General features: G+C 35.5%; 1 protein-coding gene across 2 annotated transcripts in view; it reads left to right on the top strand.

Annotated features, from left to right (window-relative positions):
* taf2 (TAF2 RNA polymerase II, TATA box binding protein (TBP)-associated factor) overlaps window positions 1-27114 on the top strand; it is a 152675-nt gene that overhangs the window by 96366 nt on the left and 29195 nt on the right. For both annotated transcript variants that reach the window (XM_052577873.1, XM_052577871.1), the window contains exons 16-22: window positions 2051-2303; window positions 3167-3307; window positions 4617-4727; window positions 4821-5014; window positions 11521-11660; window positions 13529-13598; window positions 23868-23977. In XM_052577873.1, the coding sequence (XP_052433833.1) occupies window positions 2051-2303; window positions 3167-3307; window positions 4617-4727; window positions 4821-5014; window positions 11521-11660; window positions 13529-13598; window positions 23868-23977 (1019 nt within the window). The remainder of the gene's footprint in view (window positions 1-2050; window positions 2304-3166; window positions 3308-4616; window positions 4728-4820; window positions 5015-11520; window positions 11661-13528; window positions 13599-23867; window positions 23978-27114) is intronic.

Genomic DNA, 27114 nt, shown 5'->3' with positions numbered 1-27114 from the left:
TGTAAGATTTACCCCGCAGCTGTATTATATGTTATGTTTTAACCACTAAAGAGACATCAGAGCCAACGGCACATATCAGAAGGTCTATCCCAGGAGAGGCTGTTTCTCGGCTGATAGATGATCACTGAGCTCTCGCTGATCGTGTGGAGCTCACCGTCTCCGAGATCGGCGAAACACATTTTTAAATAGGCGCTGTCTTTATAAATAAACAACAGATTTGAGTTCTAAACAACTACATTTTTGCCTGAAATACTTTTAAAATTACATTTCATGACACAATAACTGTAATATTTTGAAAATGTTGATCCGAATAAATGGTGGTTGAACTCAACCAATGCTGCGTGAACTCAACCAATCAGCATGTTTATCGCCAAAGTCCCGCCACCGAAAGTTCCTGAACTTTGAAAAAGTACCACCTCGCCGGCAGGGACTTTCTGAGGGGCATTTTTTTACCCGGAACTTTTAGTTCCTGGTTCCTGCGGTGGAAACACACCAAGTACCAGGCCAAAGTCCCTAGTTCCTGGGTAAAGTTCCTGCGGTGGAAACGCGGCTATATAGTCCATCTGCAGTGCGTATGCAGTCCATGTGCTAATGTGGTGCAGCATGGACTCGATGTGCTTTCATACAGGATGCGTTTGCAGTTCGCTACTCGGTACATAAATGATCGCTGCACTGCTGCAGACGCAACGCTCCTGGAACGCAACTGGAATCAGTTAACATGGGTGCGTAAAAAATATGCAATGCACCTTGTGCAATGTGGAATTAGTTTCCAGCTTTTTCAAGCACTTTGTGATGCATTTTGGAAACAGGACATGAGCCCCTTTTTTAATGCACCACCTAGCTTGATAAACCCCTTCTCAAAGACTTACTGTTTGTCAATTTTATTTGGGTAACACACATATTCTGAATGCCTTCGGCAGAATTCGAATGAGCCATTTTAATCTAGATTAATTTCAAGATCACAGTGAGATCTATACAGTGTACAGATCTAGATTATCTACTAATCTAGATAAAAAAAATAATAATCTATGCCCACCACTAGTATATTTACATTTTTATTATCATCATATGGAGGCATGAAACATTAATTTTATTTGTTTTTTAACTACTTAAAATTAAGCAAACTTTTTCTGGCAAACAAGGTGGATTTACTACTAAAATTAAAACATAGAAGAAATGTTGTGTGATTATTCTTTTAAAAAATGCTTGTTTCATTTTAGTAGTAGTAGTAGACTATGTAAATTTTTCTGAACAATAGACTTCAAAACCGGGTTGCAAAAATGAATACCTTTACAATTCTGTGCATGTGTTATCATGCTTTTGCTCAATTCAAACGGAAAAATGCTTATCAAGTCACTCTGTGCAGTTCAGAAGATGTTGTTCATATGTTTTCGTCCTCATTTAGTGAGATGACAGATGCTGAAATCACCGCAAGCATCATGCGCTAAACTGTGAAATCTGTTTTTATGAATGGGTTCCGCGACTCCGTCCATTTGTTCATGAGTTCACGGCTATCATGCACACACTCATTGCGTTCAACTCAAGCAGAGCTCTAAAACAGTTAATGTTAATTTTTATTTCATTTCATATTAATTAATATTAAAATATAATACTTCAACTAATTATACTACTATACTAATAATATGCAATGCACTATAGATTGATGAGCTGCTGGGTTCATGAATATAAATCACGTTGTCTGTGTTCGGTCGAACTGATTTGCTGAAATCAAATCAGGGATGGTAATAGATCAGCGCCAGCCAATGAAATTGCCATTTGTGCATTAGCTCCGCCCACTACTGGAGAAACTGGCTTATCATCTGCTTGTTCTAAAAAGCTAAATACTAAATTAACTCTATTATTTTGACTGGAAAATACAACAAAAAATATAGTTTACACTGTAGCCCGTCTATTCAGCGTGGTAAGACTCTCACTCTCTCTCTTTGCATGTGTGAGAAACTCTGGTCATTCTTAAGCCAAAATCATGGTGAACTTGATTAATTTTAACATGGTCTTCAATGAACCCTTTTCTTCTGTTGTAATGTCATAGTGCTGACTCTCCTCTGCTGTGGATTCGAATCGATCCAGACATGTCCATCCTACGAAAGGTGGAGTTTGAACAGGCTGATTTCATGTGGCAGTACCAGTTGCGGTTTGAGAGGGATGTGGTGGCCCAGGAGGAGGCTATCTCAGCACTGGAAATATTTCCCACACCGGCCTCGCGACTTGCTCTTACTGATATTTTAGAACAAGACCAGTGCTTTTATAAAGTCCGCATACAGGCCTGCTTCTGTCTGGCTAAGGTAAAACATGCTACCTTTATATATTAATTATGTAGTATAATTAAATTAGCAGTAAGATGGTAATGCATCTCATACATATGCTGCTTCAGCACCTCATCAGTATATTATTATGATTTCTAAAGAATCGTATGATGCTATGGCATAATTGCTGCTAAATTTTAGCTATGCCATTACAGGAATAAATTATATTTTAAAATGTTTGTTTAAACAGGGAATTTTGAATTCTAGTATTTCACAAATGTATTTTTAATCTATTTTTATTATTATTAAATGAATGTAGCCTTTCTAAGCAAAAGAGCATTACTGAGTAACTGAGCTTTTTTTGTGTGCTTTCCACAAATCTGATACACCTCTTTCTTCAGCCTTGTGCTTGCCAGTTGACAATATTTTTAAGTTTTTCAAATGTCTATTAATCTCAGTATGTTGTCCCAAATTATCGTATTGCAAAAACACAGATTACAGTTAGCAAGTGATGTTGGCCTAAATTATCACAGAAAAACAAGTGACATGAAATATAAAAAGGGTAGTATATCATAAGTTTTGTATAGGGATTTTCTTCAAGTGAAACAAAACATCTCTGTTTTTTAAAAACATTGTATTTTTTTAATTTAATTATGACAATAATGGAAGTAGTTTTTTTTTTTAACTAAAGCAAGATGAAAGTGGCAATATGGTAATTTGACATTATTAAGGTCAATTATGACCACTATTGACATTTTTGTTAAGGTCTGTTAATCATCTACATCACTGTTAGCACTATATTGTTTATTCATGCATTTGAATTAGCAGTTGAGTTTCCATACTGTTTGATGTTATATTGCTTGTTTTTTTTGGGAGGCATTAACTGTGTTGACCTGTGTTAGATTGCAAATTCCATGATGAGCACCTGGACTGGCCCCCCAGCCATGAAGTCTCTTTTTACACGCATGTTCTGCTGCAAAAGCTGCCCAAATATTGTCAAGACCAACAACTTCATCAGTTTTCAGAGCTACTTCCTGCAAAAGGTAATGATTTTTTTATTAGAAAATATTATTATTTTATTTATAGCATACCGGTAGTTAGATTAGAAGTTAATTTTTATATCCAGCAAAAAGTGTCATGGACCTTCATTGGACCATAAGGCAGGACCCAGTGATTCATGTCAGAAATGAAATATTTAAGATCCTGATGTGTAGTTAACGATTAAATGCTTCGATTCAAGGAGCCTGATTCGACTACCAGTCTCACGGTTGAATATTCGTGTGGTGTTATAATTATGATATTTTGACTTTATGGGTAAGCTCAGATGTCTGATTTCACGTAGAACTACCGGTTCCCTTCTCGAGGCGGTAACTCGACATTACCTCAGCTATGACGTATATGGGAACTCCTTATACTCTTAAATGTGCTGTAGAGGTCCCACAAAAATAAAAAGTTTTAAGCATACAATAAGTAATAAAGAATAAGAATAATTCTTATACTACTTTGAATTCTTTATAATTCGTATTGTGTGCTAGAAAATTATTGGAATCTCATTCATGCCATATCAGACATTTGGCATTAATACTGTTTGAACAAGGCCCACAGCATCACCACCAAAGATCCAACTCACATCTTCCGCAAACTTTTAATTCTATTGCTATATCAGTGGATATATTGCAGCTTATGGGCCTACACATCAGGCTGTTAAAACCCTGAAACCTACTTCCATTTCAAGGATGAGGGCTGAACACTAATGTCAATCTTTTGCACCACAACTTTGTTGCTAGAAAGACACTAATGCCGCGTTTCCACCGAAATTACCCAAACATTTGTACCAGGAACTTTTTTCACCAGGAACTTTTTTCCCTCAGACCTGTTGCTTGCTGCGTTTCCACTGCGGTGTAAAGTACCGGGAAGATTAGGCAAACACATTTTTAAAGGCGAAACACATTTTTAAATAGGTGCTGTCTTTATAAATAAACCACAGATTTGAATTTTAAACAACTACATTCTTGCCTGAAATACTTTTAAATTACATTTCATGACACAATATCAGTAATATTTTGAAAATGATCCGAATAAATGGTTGTTGAACTCAACCAATGCTGCGGGAATTCAACCAATCAGGATGTTTAGCGCCCAGGTCCCGCCCCCAAAAGTTCAGATATTTTGAAAAAGTACCACCTTGCCAGCAGGGACTTTCTGAGGGGCATTTTTTTTACCCAGAACTTTTAGTTCCTGATTCCTGCGGTGGAAACACACAGAGTACCAGGCCAAAGTCCCTAGTTCCTTGGTAAAGTTCCTGCGGTGGAAATGTGGCATAACGTAGACTTGACTATTCTTCTCCTGTAGACTATGCCTGTGGCCATGGCTCTGCTCAGAGATGTTCAGAACCTTTGTCCCAAAGAGGTCCTCAGCTTTATACTGGATCTCATCAAATACAATGACAACCGGAAGAACAAGGTAATAAGAAAATTGGTTTGTAGAAAAGAAATTAGCATTTTGTTGAATGGTAGAAGGAACAAAACCGTTGTAATTTTATTTTTTCTACTGCAGTTTTCTGATAATTACTATCGAGCTGAGCTGATTGATGCCCTGACAAATTCACTGACTCCTGCCATCAGCATTAATAACGAGGTTCGCACAGTGGACAACTTAAACACAGATGTTCGCCTGATCTTGGAGGAAATCACACGCTTTCTTAACATGGAAAAACTGCTCCCGAGCTACCGTAATACCATAACTGTCAGGTGTGTGATTTCTTTGCATGCTTGTGATTTGTGGAAATTTAGATGGGTCTCATGAAAAGACTACATCCACAACGGATGTCTCTACCTACAATCTTTTGGAAAATGAATTTGCCAAGTTTATGAAACTTCCTCCTATTAAACTATATAGGCTAATACTTTTGAAAATAAAAATGGTTCAAATAAATTAAGGTTCACCTTTTAATTGTATTAAGCCTTTCCACAAAAAGTGAAATTCCCATCAAATAAAACAGAAGTCTCCATGACTCAATTTTTTAAAGGTAGTGTAGGTGATTTGGTTCTTTTTGTAATGCTGGTTGAAAGTCTCTTCTAAAGTCTGACTATTAGTAGCTGCAGTGGTAAATCCAGAAGCGCGTATACTTACTTGCCGGCATACTGCCAAAATAAAAGCCTGCTGATTTTAGGTTTGAATATGATGAAAAAGCTTTTTATTTATTTTTAGACGCTTTTATTCAAAGCGAATTAAAATTGGGGAATACATAAAGCAATTCTTCTCAGAGGCAAACAAAGAAAGTAGTAGTAAATATTAACATTTTAATTTTAAGTTTACTATAAAATGTATTTGTATTTAATTTTTAGGATTGCCTTTTATTTTTAATAGTATTATCACACTATTATTCTGTTTATTTACTATTATTTTATAAAAAAAAATATTTAAAAAAAATGAAATAAGTGCAATATATTATTCATTAATTTTTTATAGTTATATTTAACGGGTCACGCTATGTGAGGACCAAACCAAATCTCCAGATTCTCTTTTGAGAACCAGGCTGAAAAAATGTGCACCCCTAGCAATGACATCGGTAAAACAGTCCATGTGACATCAGTTGCTTTATGCTATGCCTCTCTCAAACGTGTCATTTTCTACAAAGCCCCTCCGTCTGACAAGTGCAGTGTGCTCTGATTGGCCAACTAACCCAGTGCATTGTGATTGGCTGAACAACAAAAGCACTCGTAGGAAATGTAACGTCCCTTTCCATAATCGCAAGCTTCATCTTTCAAAATAAATGTAAAGACAGTTAATAATGTCTTTAGTTTTACCAACAATTCAAGCCCGAAAGGACACAGGTGACAGACACAGGGATGAAGCTCATATGTGTTTGCAGTACATTAGCCATAAACTGTTAAGACCACTAACTCCATTGTGGGACCCTGTCTCGCTCTCTCACACACACAACGCGCAAAACTCCACATTTGAACATTTAATAGCAAATGCTTAAACTAATAATAAAAGATACTTACAGCAGCTGATTCAGAAGTGCCAGATTGTCATAGCAAAGTAAGAATTACGTCCTCTCATAGGTTCACACAACGGTTATCCATAAAATGTGTTGCTGTTCTGCTGTAAGTAATTTTCAAGATTTCTAAATGCATCTACTTATAGAATGCCAAATAAAGTGCTTTTGCTTACACCTAAATACTAACAGTATCTTCCTGACATGGCAGCTTCATCAATATCTGTGGTTATTGAAACCATACATTTCTTTGCACGAACATTTGGGCCGCATTTTGCAAATATTTCCAAATAGTGAGATAGACATGTGGGGGCGTGTTTAAACGAAATCATTCGCTTGCTTCAGTGAAAATATAACGTTTTTGACTCGTACATTACACGTCACGCCCTGATGTCACGTGTTGTTACGGGATCTTTACCGGTTGTGTGTGAAAACACGCACACATCCCGGGTAATCACTGGCAGTGTGAAAGTGCAAAATCTAGCAACCTGGGAACAATTGCCGGAACACTTTACCTGTGTATTTGCTGAAATCGCAGTGTGAAAGGGGCTTAAAGGGTTAGTTCGCCCAAAAATGAAAATGATGTCATTAATAACTAACCCTTATGCTGTTCCAAACATGTAAGACCTCCTTTTATCTTCGGAACACAGTTTAAGATATTTTAGATTTAGTCCGAGAGCTCTCAGTCCCACCATTGAAGCTCTGTGTACGGTATACTGTCCATGTCCAGAAAGGAAAGAAAAACATCATCAAAGTAGTCCATGTGACATCAGAGGGTCAGTTAGAATTTTTTGAAGCATTGAAAATACATTTTGGTCCAAACATAGCAAAAACGACGACTTTATTCAGCATTGTCTTCCCTTCCGTGTCTGTTGTGAGAGAGAGTTAAAAAATCAAAGCAGTCTGGAAATCCGGTTCGCGAACGAAACATTCAGTTCACCAAATCGAACTGAATTGTTTTAAACTGTTCGCATCTCTAATACGCATTAATCCACAAATGACTTAAGCTGTTAACTTTTTTAATGTGGCTGACACTCCCTCTAAGTTCAAACAAATCAATATCCCAGAGTAATTCTTGTACTCAAACAGTACATTGACTGAACTGCTGTGAAGAGGGAACTGAAGATGAACGCCGAGCCGAGCCAGATAACGAACAAAAGACTGACTCATTCACGAGTCAAGAACCGTTTCTGTCAGACGCATCCGATTCGTGAACCGAGGAGCTGATGATACTGCACATGTGTGATTCAACGTGAAGCAGACCGACACACAGAGCGTCTGAACCGAATTGATTCTTTTGGTGATTGATTCTGAACTGATTCTGTGCTAGTGTTATGAGCGCGGGTAAACCGAAGGCTTGAATCAAGGGCAATCATCGCAAATGATGCCATTACGTCGAGCGCAAAAGAACCGGTGAACCATTTTCTTCAACCGGTTTATTGAATCAAACTGTCCGAAAGAACTACTGGTGATCCGAACACCGATGAAACCGGTTCTTCACTCGTGAACGAGTCAGTCTATTGTTTGTTATCTGGCTCGGCTCGGTGTTCATCTTCACAGCAGTTCAGTCAGTGTACTGTTTGAGTGCATGCATTACTCCGGGATATTGGTTTGTTTGAACTCAGAGGGAGTGTCAGCCACACAAAAAAAAGTTAACATCTTAAGTCATTTGTGGATTAATGCGTATTAGAGATGCGAACCGTTTAAAACGATTCAGTTCGATTTGGTGAACTGAATGATTAGTTCGCGAACCGGATATCCAGACTGCTTTGATTTGAACTCTCTCTCACAACAGACATGGAAGAGAAGACAATGCTGAATAAAGTCGTCGTTTTTGCTATTTTTGGACCAAAATGTATTTTCAAAAAATTCCAACTGACCCTCTGATGTCACATGGACTACTTTGATGATGTTTTTCTTACCTTTCTGGAGATGGACAGTATATCGTACAAACAGCTTCAATGGAGGGACTGAGAGCTCTCGGACTAAATCTAAAATATCTTAAACTGTGTTCCGAAGATAAAAGGAGGTCTTACATGTTTGGAACAGCATAAGGGTGAGTTATTAATGACATATTTTTCATTTTTGGGCGAACTAACCCTTTAAAGGGGGGTTGAAATGCTCGTTTTCACTCAATATCCTGTTAATCTTGAGTACCTATAGAGTAGTACTGCATCCTTCATAACTCCAAAAAGTCTTTAGTTTTATTATATTCATAAGAGAAAGATAGTCTGTACCGATTTTTCCCGGAAAAACATGAGCGCCTAGAGGCGTGACGTGTGGGCGGAGCTAAAGAATCACGAGCGCCAGTAGGCTTTTGCGTCGAGAGCGTTTGAAAGCTGTGACATTACCCAGAGCCGTTGAAAAACATATTTAACGGATCTGACATTGCCTTTAGGAAAAAAACCATCATCCAAAATAAACCATGGCTAACAGTCAGATTCAGCCGTTTATTTATGATCCAGAATCAGATCCCGAGGCTGAAACTGAACGAGAGCAGCAGCAGCAACCACTCGCTCCGAGCGGGGCTCGAACCCGGGTCTCCGATGGGAGGCGGAGGCACTAACAAGGAGGCAGAGATATTTGAAGTAGTTTTACTCACCGCCTGCGGTTCCAACACACGATCGTGACCCTTTTTCGTTGGGATTGCATCATCCTTAAGAAATAAACGATACGCAAATCCGTCGTCAAACTGGCCCTTGTTTGTAAAACAAGCATATTCGAAATGCAGGGAACAAACACAAACACTTGCACAACTCCGTTGATGCTCTGTAAAAATAAACTCCGTCCACTGGTCCCTTAATGCTGTTTTTTTCTTTGGTAATCTGTGCAGGGTTGTCTTGCCCTGGCAACCAAAAACACTCCTCCTTTTGTGACATTTCGCGACGCTCTCGCTCTGATCAGTGATTGTCTGTGCACAGCCTCTCTCTGCTCTGCTATACGGGAGCGCGCGCTCTTCCGGCAGAAGTGCCCTCATGACCCATATAAGGAAATTCCGCTCCATCTAACGTCACACAGAGCCATACTCGAAAAAAACTTTCCGAAACTTGTGACAAACCGGAAGGAGTATTTTTGGAAAAGAAATACTCCTTCAAACGTACAACTTAATTTTTGAAACTTTGTCCATGTTTAGCATGGGAATCCAACTCTTTAACAGTGTAAAAAACTCAGTATGCATGAAATAGCATTTCACCCCCCCTTTAAGTATTTGCTATTGAATGTTCATATGTGGAGTTTTGTGCATTTTGTGTGTGAGAGAGTGGGACAGGGTCACACAGTGGAGTTAGTGGTCTTAACTGTTCATGGCTAATACACTGCAAACACATTTGAGCTTGTACCAAGAGCTTGTAAAACTCCAAAGAGAAATGTACACCTTTAAAGTACATGAAAATATAAACAACGCAAATGTCTTTTATATTTGAATGTACTAACTAGGTGTACGCAAAATTCACAGTTCGGTACGTACCTCGGTTTTAAAGTCACGGTTCGGTTCATTTTCGGTACAGTAAGGGAAAGAAGTTAAAACATTTAACTGCAGGTTGTTTATTACTATAAACTTTTTTTTAACAATTTGTTTTTTTTTAAATACTTATATAAAATAAAAAAAATTCTCCACTAAATAAAATACTATCTCAAACCAATATCATATAATACAATATAATGAAAAATATAAATAAATAACTATGATTACAGTGCAGCATTACCAATCCCAGCTTGTAGGCCTGCTCATATTTAACCTCTTAGCCTGCACCCAGACGGCCTCGTCCTCAAAGCCACTCAACTTGCATGTGTCAGTGTTTATGAATGGATTAAATGAAACGGGACAAATTTAATCTTGACTAACTATGTATCATAATGATCTAAGCCTCAAGCATCGACGACAGATCGCTGTTTTTCAATAGAAATGTTATAAAGACTATTTGCTACATTTGTTTAAGCAGTAAATATAAAAAACATGAACATTAGAAATGCTGTACATACCAGATCCGTCGTAATAACGAGTCATAAACACATCCTCAGCTGTAAATCCCGGTTTAGTTAGAAAGGTAAGGGTCCACTGAACGACATCTCATGAAGCATGTTTAGTCCAACGAAGCAATAAGGTTGTAATATGGATCATAATTCCTTTGTTTACGTTTCAGTTATTCAGCAACAGAACTGTTTGCGTCCATTATGGAATAACTCACGGCCGGAAACTGTGTCTTGGTAGTAAAAACACGGCATGATTTTGCAGCGTACAGTGTCACAAACAGAACGAGGCGATCCACCGGAAAAAAGAATGAATGAAAGATAGGCGAAAGACAGTTTATTTGAATTTGGCGCTCCCTCGTGATGCACTCTGACGCACCTGTCAGCTGATGGAGGCGGAACTTACAGCGATCGCCTTTTCCTTTGTTTCTTTTATTTTTCGAAAGTTTGTATATATGTGCGAGTGTGTTTTATGTTGAATGTGAATGTTTCTGCGTGATTACCATCTGTTTGAGTGCAAATCCGCCCAAGTCAGCTCGCTATTACTGTATGATCACGGCTATCAAAGTGAACCCGTCTATATGAATAGAGAGAGTGGATTATTTACTTTATGGCACATTTGTGTTATTACCATCTGTATAAGTGGCTATCAGCCACTTATTTGCATCGTAATTCATTGTAATTACTGCATTTCAAACAATCTCAGGATTTTCTGTAATTGACAATGTTAGATCTTTTTTTTTCTTTTTCTTATTCTTATTTTTCTTACTCAAATTATTCTTATTGTATTTTCTAGTGATAAAATAAGTCACTTTTATGATGTCTAAGTTTCTGTCTAGTGTTTTATAATTGAAAAAAAAAACAATGCAGTGGTACGTTTACTGACTAAATAGTTTGTAGAAGCCTTCAGTGACTATTGGGAAATATATTTTCTTATATTTGGGGGGTGGGGGGTGTAGAGATAGTCTCAGAAAAATCTTTGCAGGAGTCTAATTTTTCATGATTTTATTCAGATTTGAAATAGAAACTCATGAGACATGTGGCTTTCAACCCATTACTTTTCTAGATTGCTCCAGGACTCATTTCATGTATTTTTATATCAAGTAAAAAAAATATTTAAGTGTGTTAAAAATTCAAGGCACTTCATTGTCTATAACTTTTAATATTTTTGAGCATTATCAAATCCATTAAATGAACAAGTAAATTCATCTTTTTATTTTTGAAAAAAATAAAATGTAAGCATAATTATATAATATGTCTTTTTTTTCCAATTCTGTGCTGTAGTTGCTTACGGGCCATTCGCATGCTACAGAAGAACGGCCACATCCCCAGTGACCCCAGCCTGTTCAAGTCTTACGCTCAGTATGGACACTTTGTGGATGTGAGGATTGCTGCACTGGAAGCTGTAATAGACTATACCAGAGGTACACACTTTATCTTTTAGCTACTAATTTTCTCTGTATCTTTTTTTCCCCAATGTTAGGAAAACTTGGCCCATTAAGTTGGTCTGGTATATTTTTTATCTTTCAACTAGAGTGCCTTTTACAAAGGCTGTATGGCAACTGTTCTTCCCACACAAAAGGTCTCATTGTCAGTAAGGGAAACCCCCATCATGTTCATCAATGCAGCTGTAAATATCCTAGACAGGGCATGAGCTCAGACCTTAAATCCAGATATAAGGAGCTAATATAGGGAATTTATGATAGATTATAAATGGAAAATATTGTTGAAAAGCCAACTCAATCATTGTTTAAGACTCAAGCATCCTTTGGGCCAAATTTGGGGAAATCTTTTTTTTTTTTTCTTAAATGGATGGTTCATTGCGGTTTTCACTTTTTTTATGTTATTGTGAAATGGTGCTGTTTGAGCACAAACGATTTCTGCAGAGTTACGAAGCTGAGAGTTCAATGCAAATGGGGATATTGTCTTTCAAAATTCAGGCTGTTTAACCTGTTAGCCAGCACAAAAACGCCCTCGTCCTGAACGCCTTTCAACTTGCACGTGTCAGTGTTTATGAATAGATTAAGTGAAACGGGACAAATTTAATCTTGACAAACTATGTATCATTATAAAGATTTAAGCCTCAAGCATCGACGACAGATCGCTGTTTTTCAATGGAAAGCTTATAAAGACTGTATTTGCTACATTTGTGTAAGCAGTATACATCAAAACATGAACATTAGAAACGCTGTACATACCATATCCGTCGTAATAACGAGTCATAAACACATCCACAGCTGTAAATCCTGGTTTAGTTAATAAGGTAAGGGTCCACTGAACGACATCTCATGAAGCACGTTTAGTCCAACGAAGCAATAAGGTTGTAATATGGATCATAATTCCTTTGTTTACGTTTCAGTTCTTCAGCAACAGAACTGTTTGTGTCCATTATGGAATAACTCTCGGTCAGAAACTGCATCTTGGTAGTAAAAACACGGCATGATTTTGCAGCGTACAGTGTCACAAACAGGAGAGGCGATCCACCAGAAAAAATAATGAAAGAAAGATAGGCTAAAGATGGTATATTTGAATTTGGCGTTCCCTCGTAACTCACTCTGATGCGCCTGTCAGCTGATGGAGGCCCAACTTATAGCGATCGCCGTTTTCTTTGTTTTATTTTTCAACAGTTCTCCTGGCTTGTGTGGCACCTTATGTTTAATGATGTGATAGAATTCACATATGGTGGTTTTCCCCTTTTGAGAATGTTAGTTGACGGCAGTGTGCATTTTCCCCTTAAAGAGTTCAGAGTTTTGACTAGTGTGTGGTTTTGTAAATAAAAGTTAGCCAGTTCCCGGCTTCAGCATCCAGCTCACATGTCGTCTCCACTCATTTAATTGCACGAACTCCCATAAGGTAAATAAAATGAAAAAAAAAAAAAAAACACACTTGCGTACAATTATTTTTATTTTTTCAAAGATAGTTATATGACATTTATAAAATATTGGGATCACATCTGAGACTTTTGTTTCCAAATTTGTCCACAAAGGACCAATTAAGGGTTCCTATACAAAGGATGCTTGAGGATTAAACAGAACTGGACAAATCTATTCAAAGTGTCTATTCGGCTTTCCGATAAAGGGAAGGGCATTACAGTTAAAAAGAAAATAATATTCAGCAGTGCTGAATATATTTGTATATTCTTTGAAACGTCTGTGGAACATGAAGTGAACATAAGTTTTGTTATTTGAGCTCTGCCAGCATGCTTTCATGGCCTGATCTGGTGGTCAGTGAAGGAGAGCTTTGTAGGTTGCTGACTTGTAAATTGTGCATTTCATGTTCTGTTAATTGACAGTTGATAGGAGTTCCAGTGAACTGCAGTGGCTTTTGGATTTGGTACAGAATGATCCAGTCCATTACATAAGGTCAGTAATGATATCAAACATTGTGTCTTCAGATGTGTGTTATGTATGTATGTATAACTGTAAACTAATTTTTAAAATTACTGAATACTTTCATGACATTGCATCACTTTATTTGATAATGTGTTTTTTGTAAATGGAAATTGTTATTTAATGTTTTGATATATCAAACCTGCAAAATGTCAGGTGCTGCAGCCATCCACACATATGAACAAACTAAGACAACTATTAAAAAGAGTTTGAAAACTTTCCTATAAACACAATTTCACAAATACCAGTAGTATTAAAGCACAGAGATTAGGGATTGCTCATATTTACCATTTAACCATTTATCTAAAGTAATAGTAGATAGACAGCCAGAATGGGTAATACCGCAGGGCCGCGGCGTTAACTGCAAGTCAGTCGCGTGTTAAAATCATTCACAAAACTACCGCCAGGTGGCGCGAAGGGACAGATTGCGAACTGAATGTAATTGTAAAATGTTGGTTTGTGAACGGAGATGAAAGGAACATGTAAAACCATAAATTTAAAGACCTTTACACGAAGTATTTTATGCATGCTATCGTTATTAAACAGCCATTACATATATAGGCATATGTATATATGAGACTATAAGCTAAATGTTTTAATTTCAGTTCATTCTTGGTTAAAAAAAGAAAATAAATAATAATCTTCAGGTTCCATTTGCAGAGCGAAATGAGAACGGTCCAGCATTTACAAGTAATTCTTATTAACTCTGTTATTATTCTTGATTCTTCAAACTGCTAACACTCTACATTTGCCTTTACTGTGTGACCAAAAATTGTGAATTGTGACCTTGATCTCGCTGTTGTCTCACGCGCACATATTCTTTGGAATCAGCAGTCATTGAGCAGCGCTCCACTTTGGCATATTTTTCTCATTATGATTTTTTTTTTTCATTAATTTTTTTTGTTTATAAGCCTATATTATTTTATACTGCGAGTATATTTATCCATTAGGATTATTTATTTTTTTCATTCTTGTTCTGTTCTGATAAATTTGTTACATTTAAAGAATTTGTTGTAAAGTGAAGTGAACTAAAAAATATCCTGTACATAAGCCTATAGCATTATTTAATGTGCACTTGACATTTTACCATTTCAATTTATAAACTCCTTAAGATTTTAAAGTCAGTTTAATAGTATTGAAATTCAAGTTGAATCTAGTATTTAAAAAAAAAAAAAAAAGGTTTTAATTGCTTAAATTATTTCTATGGATTAATAAGTTACAATTCAAGTTTATTTGTATAGCACTCTTTACATTACAAATCATTACGTTTCTACAATATTTAGTAGTAGCTTCTTAGTGGTGACTGTCAGTTTGTGTGCATATGACATGATTTTCCAGAAAAATTAATACAGTACTTAGTCAGCCAGACAATGAACATTATTAACAGCAGTTATTATATGATGCACACTTGTAGCAATATTTGTTAGTTCTGTTTGTTGATTCAGGGTTAGCATCATCTGAGGTCCTCTGAGGGGTCAGCATCATCTCTTCTCAGGTGTTCTGGATCCAGACTGGAGCTTGTGTAAATCCTAGTTACATCTTGTGTAACTAGAAACAAATAGAGGCATCATTAGCATAGCTGCTGTTCCAACAAAGTAAAATTAATTAGTTTAACCCAAGCTAAAGAATAAAAATGCGCATTTGATCAGATACAACTGCAGTCACAATTTAAGAGATACATTATTCGAATGCTTGGGGAAAGAGATGTTTTTAATCTAGATTTAAACAGAGAGAGTGTGTCTGAACTCCAAACATTATCAGGAAGGCTATTCCAGAGTTTGGGAGCCAAATATGAAAACGCTCTACCTCCTTTAGTGGACTAAGCTATCCTAGGAACTACCAAAAGTCCAGTGTTTCGTGACCTTAGGGAGCGTGTTGGATTGTAACGTGGAATAAGGTACACAGGAGATAAACCATTAAGGGCCTTATAGGTAAGTAATGATCATTTGTAACTGATATGGAACTTAATAGCCAGTGCAGAGACTGTAAAATTGGGGTAATATGATCATATTTTCTTAACTTGGTAAGGACTCTAGCTGCTGCATTTTGGACTACCTGTAACTCGTTTATTGAAGATGCAGGACAACCACCTAGAAGTTACATTCAAGTTGCATTACAATAGTCCAGTATAGAGGTCATAAATGCATGAACTAACTTTTCTGTATCAGAAACAGGTAACATATTCCGTAGCTTGGCAATGTTTCTTAGATGGAAGAATGCAGTTTTTGTAACATGGGAAATATGATTTTCAAAAGACAAGTTGCTGTCTAATGTAACACCCAGATTTTTGACTGTAGAGGAAGTAACAGTACATCCGTCTAGTTGCAAATTGTAATCTACAAGATTCTGTGTACTGTTTTTTTTGGTCCACTAATTATCTTTGTCTTATCCGGATTTAATAAGAGAAAATTATTGGTCATCCAATCTTTTAAATTTTTAACACACTCTGTTAGCTTAGATAATTTAGAAATTGTATCTGGTATAGTTGAGATATATAGCTGAGTATCATTACCAAGGGGCAACATGTATATGGAAAATAGAGGGGGACCTAGGACGGATCCTTGTGGCACTCCATATTTTACTGGTGAAAAATAAGATGACTCCCCATCTAACAAAACTAAATGGTAGCGATCGGACAGGTAGGATCTAAACCATCTTAGAGCCTGCCCTTGAATACCTGTACAGGTTTCTAATTGATCTATGAGTATTTCATGATCTATGGTGTCGAACTCAGCACTAAGATCAAGTAAAACTAGCAATGAGGTTCATCATAGTATTTCTTACAAGCAGTATTCGTTTTCTGAAGTGAAGCACCCACTTTTTTCTTTTTTAAATCTATTAATCGCTGTCATATCTCCTACAACCTTTTTCTTTCTTTCTTTTTTTTTTTTTTTTTAAGGAAGGTGCCGTCATGTTTTAACCCTCTGAGGTCTATGGGTATTTTTGGGGCTTGGACAAGTTTTGTCATGCCCTGACATTTGTGGGGTTTTTTTCAGTTGCTTATAAACATTTAAATGGCTAAAGTCTAATATCACTCTAATTAGCACAAACTGGTCTATAATAATAATATTTGAGCTGCATGTATGTACATGATTGTGTTTTTGAGAAAAAAATGTTTATGCGTGGTTAGTGAAAAACTAAAAATTGTAAATCACTTGAATAAGGTCATAAAACACATACAGAACATTAGTTTCCTGGGCTTCTGAGAACTGGAGCTTGTAGCCTAGAATTTTTCTTTCTAAATTATTAAAATCAAATTATTTACTCACAGAAAACAATATATTGATTTAAATTTTCTAAGACACTTTTTTTGTTGAAAGGGTCTATGCGAGAGGGTTTGAACTTTAAGCATTATGTTTTGATTTACACCTGAGAATACAAAGGTGTATGATGAGCTGCATAATGAGCCTTTCAGTCAGGTGTGTGACAGAGAGAGAAGGGTTACAAGAAAGAATGTGAGGACAAAATAAATGTATATATTTTTATGTTTGTAGTTTATTTAGAATATATTTAATTATCCTAAAAAATAATTTAATATTCACTTGTGAGTGTAGTTTAACAGTTTATTAGGAAAAATCTAAGCTTTACTTTCAAAGCTGAATTTTTAGCATCATTGCTTCAGTCACACACTTGATTTCTTACAAAGAAAAAAAAAACATTTATTGTTATTAGTATCATTATTATTATTATAAATGTGGAAAAGAGCTGAGAATATTTTTTTTCAGTTTTTTTCTTTGTATATAAATTGAAAGAACAGCATTGTTTGCAAAGCTGTATGGATAGCAAAGTTATCCAAAGTTCTGTACAATGTAAAATAAAATTAAAAGTGAAAAGGAGAAACAGAAAAGAAGCAAACAAGACATGTAATACAATAAAACCACAATGAATTGAAATTAAAATCCTAAGGAGAAAAGATATGTTTTCAACCTTGATTTAAAAATGGTAATGGAAGGTGCAAGGCGGCAGTCTAGAGGCAATTGGTTCCACAGACTGGGAGAAAGTGACTGAAAAGGCTCTGCCACCCTTAGTTTTCAAACGTGAACGAGGGACACATAAAAGAGCCCTGTCAGTGGATCTTAAATGATCATGCTTCCATCTCCTCTCTGCTTACATGTGTTACTTACATTTATTTGTTACATTTATATTATTTAAATCAAGCTATTGAATGTTATTTTGAATGTTATAACTTCATAATGTTTCACTTGATTATAAATTTAGTCAAGAATTATAGTTTGGAAAAATTCTAACTAGTATAATGTTTACACATTATGTGAAACCTAATACAAGTATATAAATAAAAAGAGACTTACTCATGTTTATGATCTCTGCTGAATAAAGTGCACTATTGGCGTCATTATAACCTTCTGATCAGAGAGATTGTGTATCAAGCTGTAGCTAAATGTTTATCATGTGAATTCTTGCTAAATATGCAGTCATATTAAGGGAGGTGGTGGAGCGCTCTTGCAACGAATGAAAACCGTGACGCTCCCACTTTTTTTTTTTAAATGTGCTCGTCGCTTCTGTTGCAATCATTTCATTTTGTTGGGTCCATACAATATTTTTTAGAGTGTGAAATATAAATTCTCACAGAATGTTGGCTATTCATAAGCAATATATTGAACCACCTCGTTAAGTTTTTCTAAATCCCAAACAGAGTCCAGACATCAGTAAAATATCAGTCTTTATGTTTTATAGGCTTTTTTAGATTTGGGAATACGCATGTGTTACATACGTGACAAAAAGAGTTTTGGGAGACATTATATTTTGTAGACTTTGTGATTTAAAATGGACAAACCAGAAGCACAATACCTGTAAAGAAGGGTAGGCATCTCTCCATTACAGACCAGAAGGATTTATGCAAACGTGTATAAAATGCTTAAAAAACTTTAACAGAGATGTCTAGAGGATATTTAATAGGTCTGCTCCCTCAAACATTTTTCATTACTAGTCGTTCATTTGTCATTATTCATTGCATTATTCAACTTATCGCAGGTTTATATTAAATTTACATTTATAATCCATAATGAGCCTTAATATATTCTGCGCTCAAGCACACGCATTAAGTTTGCCACAAAGCACAGACAGAAGCAGCCTAACAATTGTGAAAAAGGAGACTGTTTATTTATTAATAAACAAATGATTTCTTGTCAGCTGCAAGATGAATTTCACAGTGCTGGCTCTCTCCACATGGATGCGCCTTTAGAGAGAAATGCAACCTTCACAGATTACACAATGCTTTCATTTTGAATTGATTTGTTTAAAAAACATTTCAAGCTTTCTGTAGATATATTTCTCATTTATGTGGGACACCCCATTTTTCAGTTATTTCATTATCTGGAAAAAAAATCACATGATCGAAAGGGCGCCTCCCTGTCATGCATGCATATTAATAATTTTTGCACAAACACTTGAATATGAATAATAATTCACATTTTGCATATGCATTACAAAGTTGTTGTTTTTTTTTTTTTTTTTACATGTAGTTATCCAAAATAAAACCAAACAAGATTTGTAATGAAGATAAAATATTTAGACAAATAAGAATAAATGCTGCGTGAGCACTCAGCATAATGCACGCCGAGCAAATCTTGCACTGATATTTTAAGGAATATTATACAAACCTGCATTTAAATGTGGCTGCAATTTATTATTATATATTTGTATGTATTTTTTTTTTAATTAAATTATATGAAAGCAAGAAAAGACTCAATTTAAAATCACAGAAGTTGTTCATTATATTTTGTTGATTATGAGATAACTTGAGTTTATATGTGAAGTCGTTTTATTAATCATTCCATTCTTTAGAGTTTCATTCATTCATTCAAGTTTATTTGTATAGCGCTTTTTACAATACAAATCGTTACAAAGCAACTTTACAGAAAAGTATGTTTCTACAATATTTAGTAGTAGCTTATGGTGGTGACTGTCAGTTTATGCAAGTTTGACAGGATTTTTACAAAAATTAATACAAGACGTAGTCAGCCAGACAATGAACATTATTAATATTATTAATTAATAATTTTTATATGATGTAGTCACACTTGTAGCAATATTTGTTAGTTCTGTTTGTTGATTCAGGGTTCGCATCATCTGAGGTCCTCTGATGGTCAGCATCATCTCTTCTCAGGTGTTCTGGATCCAGACTGGAGCTTGTGTAAATCCTACTTACATCCCGTGGCAAAACATAGAAACAAAATGGAGACATCATTAGCATAGCTGCTGATCCAACAAAGTAAAATTAGTTTAAACCAAGCTAATGAATAAGAATTTGTTCAGATGCAACTACCCTCACAATTTAAGAGATACATTATTCGAATGCTCAGTTTCAATAATTTAGTTAAATCGAGCAGGTTTAATTTATTAGTTTCTTGTTTTAATTAGGCCTAAATAATGGGAGTGCCTCACGTTTTACTAAAATAAAGGAAATAATTTATAAAACACGCAAGCCTAGCTAACTATAGGCTACCACTTTTAATATTCCGATGCAAAGTAAAACACAATTTCTTTTGAATAATATAACACATAATTCATATTATATAAATAATACTTCACACTATTTAAATGTCAAATCTAAAATATGGTGTAGAAAAAATATAGGCACAGGCTCATAGGCTTGACATTTATCCTGGTTGAATTTGTTCTAAGAAACGCACATATCTTCTTAAGGACTAAACTTTCATCTGTGAATAGTAAATATTTTAAATGCCTACAGTGTTTTTCTTTCATTTTCCCCAACTGCAGCCATCAAATGTAACACATCAGTAAGGCAAAGCTGACGTCTATTTGCGAAAAAGTGCTTTGATGTGCTTGTTTGATAACTTGTGGTTAAAGCGCCACTCAGCGGTCAAAAGCTGCAAATGCACTTTGCAGACATGGCGGTGGTGGTAGAACCATCATTTTGGATGGCCCACCTTACTGTAGAATTTGAAACAATTTAAAAACATTTTTTTTTTTTTTTTGGTACTTCTTTTTTCTCACAATTTTTTTAATAAGTTTGCTGCATAATGAAAGAGAAAATTATGGTATACATATGGTATTTATTTACTCACAGGCGTGTGTCGACATGTGCAGCAAATTTTGCTGCGCAAGCACCTGCTTCACCTTTACTTATTTAACTGATATAGTAATGGTAATATTGGATAAATGGTTATCAGAGGAAATCCATGAGGGAATGTATGTAAATTCTGAATTGATTATAGCTTAGTGCGCAATGGGTGCACCCCTTTATCACAGTAAAGCTGTCACTTATCTTACTATAGATCATCGTGATCTAACAAAGTCAATTAAAATTAATCAAAGAAGCTTATTTTATTTACATTGTCCAAACTTAAATCAACAAATATCTCTGTGATTGGTTGTATTGCTCAACACTGCTGCAAACACGGCATGAATTGAAACATGACCAGTGGATGAAAAGTCCTGAATAGTGGTAGACCGATATTGTTTTTGTTTTTTTTCTGACTTCTGATATCTTTCGGCGATGACTGATATAAAGCCGATATATTTGTATTTATTTTAATTAATATTTAAGACATTTGAAATAATTTCATAATGTATAAACAAATTGTGTAAAGTGTTTATACTTTAGATTACAAAGTATAGGAGTTTAAAGTTCAATCACGTGTCTCCACTGAAGCTGAACTCTCCTCTTGTCCGCATTCAATTCGCATTTGCACACGCGATCATGCAGGATACAATTGCAAACTTCACAAGAACTTACAACTGGATTTTAATTAGGTTGTGAAATTAAATGTTCATTAGACATTCAAAGATTTGTTTGAATTATGTAAATATGTATTTGCTGAATGCTGATGGCAAACAAGAAAGTCTTAAAATGTTTTTCCTTTTTATTACTATAAAAGGAATTGTTCAAATGTTGAATACATTTGTATACTTTGTTAAATTGTTCTATCTGATTATTAGACAGACTTCTATCTGTATTAGGTCTGTACGCTGTTAATGACAACAGCAAACAATAGGGACAATGTGAGCATCCTTTGTGCTCAGTAGCTGCCGTTCTCAGCGGCATCAAAATAAAAGTCCTGTATCGAACGCATCGGCCAATGCTGATATATCGGCCGACCACTAGTCCTGAACCGCAAATTGGCGATGTTTCTGATGGTATTTTTGCCAGGGGTCTAACAGCAGTAAATAGTAACATGGCAGTATATTCTTATGTTTTATAGTTATCAGAGGAGGTCAACCATTACATTGTTGTTAAATCACCATTAGGGGTGTGTGATATGACTATTTTTGATCATGGTCGATAATATCTCCAAGATCTGCTTTTGAAGAAATATTGTGTCGTGCTACAATGCACGTTCTATCAGTTTCACATTGGGTGCTTCTGTCTCAATATACTGTACAACCCGACATACGTTTACATCAAATGTGGGCAGCCCTATCGTCTACACCGACGTTTTCACTGCTTTTCAGAAGCAATCTCCGTCTACACTACACCAAAGTCCTTTCAGCCAAGTCGTGCCTATTGGCCGCCATCTTGGCAACACCTCCAGGCAGCTATTTCAGAATAACAAGACCAGGCTCCTATCTAAATGAATGGACAGAGAGTCAGAACTGCACTTTCACTGGACATAACAACAGCATGTGTACAGCAGTGAAATATGATAAAAATCGCTGAAATATTTTGATGACTTTGCCCCAACTGAATATGCTGGAGTTTGTTCTTGGATGAGAGAGGATTTTTTTTAAACCCTCCCAAACAACGTGTGATGTAGAGGATTTTTTTTATTTTTTATAAATGTTCTCTGGTTTTACTCTTTGTTATAGATTTATTAAGGGAATTTGGCATTTGTGTTCCTCATAATTATAATCCTGTGAAACAGGAAGTAATGGCTGGACAATTTCATGCTCTTAGTCACCCTACTGTGTTAAAAAATAAATGAAAATATGAATGGGAATATACGTACTTCAGAGATATTTAACTCATGAAATTTTAGAGGAAAAACATTTATTTCATCATGAGATCTTCTCCCCACTATTAATCGATTTAATTCAATGAAAGTTTAGAATTTTTGTGACTTTTTTTTGAATGAAAGATCAAAAAGATCAACAATGGAGCTTTATTTTCACTCCTACCTTTACTCATATTTTCCAAGGGTGCCAATATTATTGGAGGATGCTGTATATGTGTGTGTTATTGACATGTTTAATAATAGTAATAATAATTTGTTACATTTATATAGTGCTTTTCTAAGCACTCAAAGCTTTACATTGTGACTGGGATCTACTCATCTACCACCAGTGTGCAGAATCCACCTGGATGATGTGACAGCAGCAATATTGCACCAGAATGCCCACTACATACCAGCTTATTAGTGGAGAGGAGACAAAGTGATGAAACCAATCAATAGATATGATTATGATTAGGAGGCCATGATGGGTAGAGACCAATGGGCGAATTTGGTCAGGATGCCAAAGTCACACCTCTAATCTTTTCGAAAGACATCCTGGGACCTTGTTTTAATGTCTCATCCTAAAGACGGTGCTTTTAACAATATAGTGTCTCCCATCCAAGTACTGTGCAGACTCAACCCTGCTTAGCTTAAGTGGAGAACCAGTCTTGGGCTACTGGGTGATATGGCTGCCTACATAAAAATGCAGTATTCAGCTAATTTTCTGTCATCGTTATTGGTGTCAGGTGGTGCAACCATGTAAATTCTTAATTTGAGCAAACAAAAAACAGGTCAAATTGAACAAATAGCTTAAAACTAGTTTGTGAACATTTAATGCATTTATTTGTGTAGTTGTTTGATTATTCTTCTGTCTTTAAAAGTAAAATAAAATGATGAAGATACTAAATATCCAGCCATTATAATGCTAAATAATAATGTGTTCACTGTAGAGAGTCTAGATGTTTAAGATTTCACTTTAAAAAAAAATTGGAATATAAATATATATTTAGAAATATTTGTTTTTACCACTTGACATTTTTTGGTGAAACCAAACACATTGTTCACAACTCAAAAATATTCATTACATTTATTTTGAAATGATTTTCAAAATGACTACTTGTGTCCTCAATTTTTATATTCAGCTACATGCTGATACAAACTGTATATGTCTGCTTAACTGGAATAAGAATGGATCTGTGATGTAATTGTTCCACTAAACTGTTATATTGGAGGATCCTGAGATGCATCTTCAGATACATCCATTACTATTTAACTACTGTATGTTTTGTTAGATTTAATTTAGTTTTTACAATTCTGCCCTCTTTAGGCATGAGATTCTCAGCATGCTTGCCAAGAATCCACCTTTCACCAAGGCAGCGGATTCCTTGCTGTGTAATGAAGCTTTAGTGGACCAACTATGGAAGCTGATGAACTCAGGTAGAATGCACACATTTAATTTTTCTCCTTGTAAGTTCTTGTGGTGCTTATATTGACTTAATCAATTTACCAAAGTTAACTAGGCCAAAAACCCAAACAATATCCATATATAGAAACATACTTTTGTAAATATGTTCTCACATTTAGTAAATATACAGTATATCAATACTAATGTTATGCAACTCTCAAGGTGATTTGTTTTAAAAATGTCTCCCAGAATTCTCAGTACATGTATTCATCCTCAGAACACTTGGAGACCTTTTATGTCACAGTTGAGGACATTTGTTCCATTGTACAAAAATCTAAATCTGTCACCTGTCAATTGGATCCATTACCGACTCACTTGGTTAAAGCTGGTTTATCATTTCTTTCCTCTTTAATCACTGATATTATGCGTGCATCACTTCTTACTGGCACTGTCCCTACTGCACTTAAAACTGCTGTTATAACGCCTATTCTAAAGAAACCTGGGACAGACACAAAGAATTTTGCTAATTTTCGACCTATTTCAAATCTACCGTTTCTGTCAAAAATCCTGGAAAAAATTGTTGCTCATCAGCTCCGTGAACATCTCTCTTGCAATAATTTATATGAGCAGTTTTCGTGCTGATATATATCAGGGTTTCGTGCTTTTCACAGTGTTGAAACTGCACTTGTAAAGATTTCTAATGATCTATTACTAGCGGCTGATGCTGGTCTTCTATCAATACTTATACTTCTTGACCTTAGTGCAGCATTTGACACCATTTCACATCCCATACTTTTGAGCAGGCTGGAATCTATTGGAATTACTGGTATGGCTTTAAGCTGGTTTGGTTCTTATCTTACAGATCGCATTCAATTTGTACAACTTAAACAGTTTAAATCAAAACCCACTTATGTTGTCACTGGTGTTCCCCAGGGCTCTGTTTTAGGACCTCTTCTGTTTATTATTTATCTTTTACCTATTGGCAGCATTTTTAGGAAATATGATATCCACTTTCATTGTTATGCTGACGACACCCAACTTTACCTGTCTTCTAAACCTTCTTCTAAGTTTCCCTCTTCTGCTCTTGGTGAGTGCCTAAGTGAATTAAAAGATTGGTTTTCAAGTAATTTTCTACAATTGAACAGCCGTAAAACAGAAATTCTTCTTGTTGGTTCAAAAAAATACAATAAGTAAGTCGAATATTTCTTCTCTGGAAATAAATAACTGTTCTGTTCCTCTATCGAATCAGGTCAAAAGTTTAGGTGTCATTTTTGACACAACTTTGTCTTTTGAATCTCACATAAATAGTGTTACCCGTTCTGCATTTTTCCATATTCGCAATATAAGTCGTCTGCGCCCTGTCCTTTCACTCAGGAGTACTGCTACGCTTGTGCATGCTCTTGTAACATCAAGAATCAACTATTGTAATGCTTTGTTTTATGGGCTTCCTTCCAAATCTCTTCATAAATTACAGTTAGTACAGAATGCTGCAGCTCGAGTTATTACCAAAACTTCCACTTTTGAACACATTTCTCCTGTTTTACAGAAGCTGCATTGGCTCCCGGTTAAATTCCGTGTGAATTTTAAAATTTTACTTTTAACTTACAAAGCACTTAACAATTTGGCTCCTTCATATCTCCATGATCTTCTTCATATACACACTCCTTCCCGCACTCTAAGATCTGCTTCTGCACTTACACTTGTTCAGCCATGCACTCGGACAACTTCTCTGGGGTCACGAGCTTTTGGCTTTGCTGCTCCCCATTTATGGAACTCTCTTTCTGTAGAAGTTCGCAACAGTTCTAGTCTCTGTTTTTAAATCTCGTCTTAAAACATATCTGTTTAGGCAGGCTTTTATGTGATTTAATGTTTGTTGTTGTACTGGTTTGATTGAATAATGTCTTTTTTTTTTAATGAATTGTGTAAGGTGTCCTTGAGTGCCATGAAAGGCGCCTTTAAATAAAATGTATTATTATTATTATTATGTGCAGAAAATCCAATCAAATTCTGATTGTCTACTGCTAAGAAACAATTGGCTTGAAACACAAAAAAATTTATATATAAAAAAATAAATATACCTTGGAACCCACATTACTTTATAACTTGTTTTTAATTATCAGCATTTTTTCTAAGGAACTTTCATAAATCTTTGTGCAATCACTGGCAGTGTTTTTTTTTTTTTTTTTTTTTTTTTTTTTTTTTTTTAAAGATGTTGTAGTGAGTATTTTCTTGGTTTGTTTTCTGACAGGGTGGTCTTGTTCTGCTCCCACTGTGAAAAGATTTATTGTGATAAAACACTTCTGTTCTTTCTGGGTTTGCAACCACTCTTGGCAGTACAAATGCTGAGCAATTGCCAGCTGTGATGAAAGTCATTTCTCATATATATATATATATATATATATTTGGTTTAAGGCATTGTAGGTGGTGGTCAAAAAATATTTTACCACATAATCTTACGCTGTTTTTTTCCAGTGCTTTTTTAAAGTTGCACAGTCTGCTATTTTGTTTAACGCACACACAAATCACTTCAACAAAGTTTTTTTTCCCAAAATGCATGGCTGCGTGTTTTTTTTTCTTTTTTTTTTTCTTTTCAGTTTAAAAAATGGCCCATGAAAATGGTGCAGTTGGATTCGATTCTGTGCATAATTTGCATGAAATGTAGTTTAAGAAATTTTAATCAACAGCTCATACCGTGTTTTATATCTCAGAAATAAAAACATTTTCTCTCTGCAATGTTTGTGGCTGATAGTATGTTTCTGGAGTAGCGCATTGCCACTGAGAGAGGGATTTCCTAAGATGATCGACTTAACTAAACCTCCCCACAATTTGTTGATATGCTTATGCTTTTTTTTCATGGCATTGCTGATTTTGATTGGCTGACAGAAATTTGAATGTTTATTAATTTTCTATGGCTTCAAAAGCATGTAGTAGTTCCAGGTTTGTTGACCACATTTTAGGGACCCAATATTTACCGTAATTTATCAACCATTTAATTGTTTAAAATCGTATGCATGCATTAATTGCATCATGCATACCTTAGATGTGCATACATTTTCACTAAATTCCACATTAAAAATTTCACATTCACTAAATTACCAGTCTGGTGATTTAATTTTTTTCACTTAGGAATGTGTTATGTTGCCATTTACGTATCTCTTTGTATGTGCCT

Source organism: Carassius gibelio, chromosome B16, assembly GCF_023724105.1.
Source record: "Carassius gibelio isolate Cgi1373 ecotype wild population from Czech Republic chromosome B16, carGib1.2-hapl.c, whole genome shotgun sequence".
Classification (NCBI taxonomy): domain Eukaryota; kingdom Metazoa; phylum Chordata; class Actinopteri; order Cypriniformes; family Cyprinidae; genus Carassius; species Carassius gibelio.
This window is presented reverse-complemented; position numbering and strand designations above follow the sequence as displayed.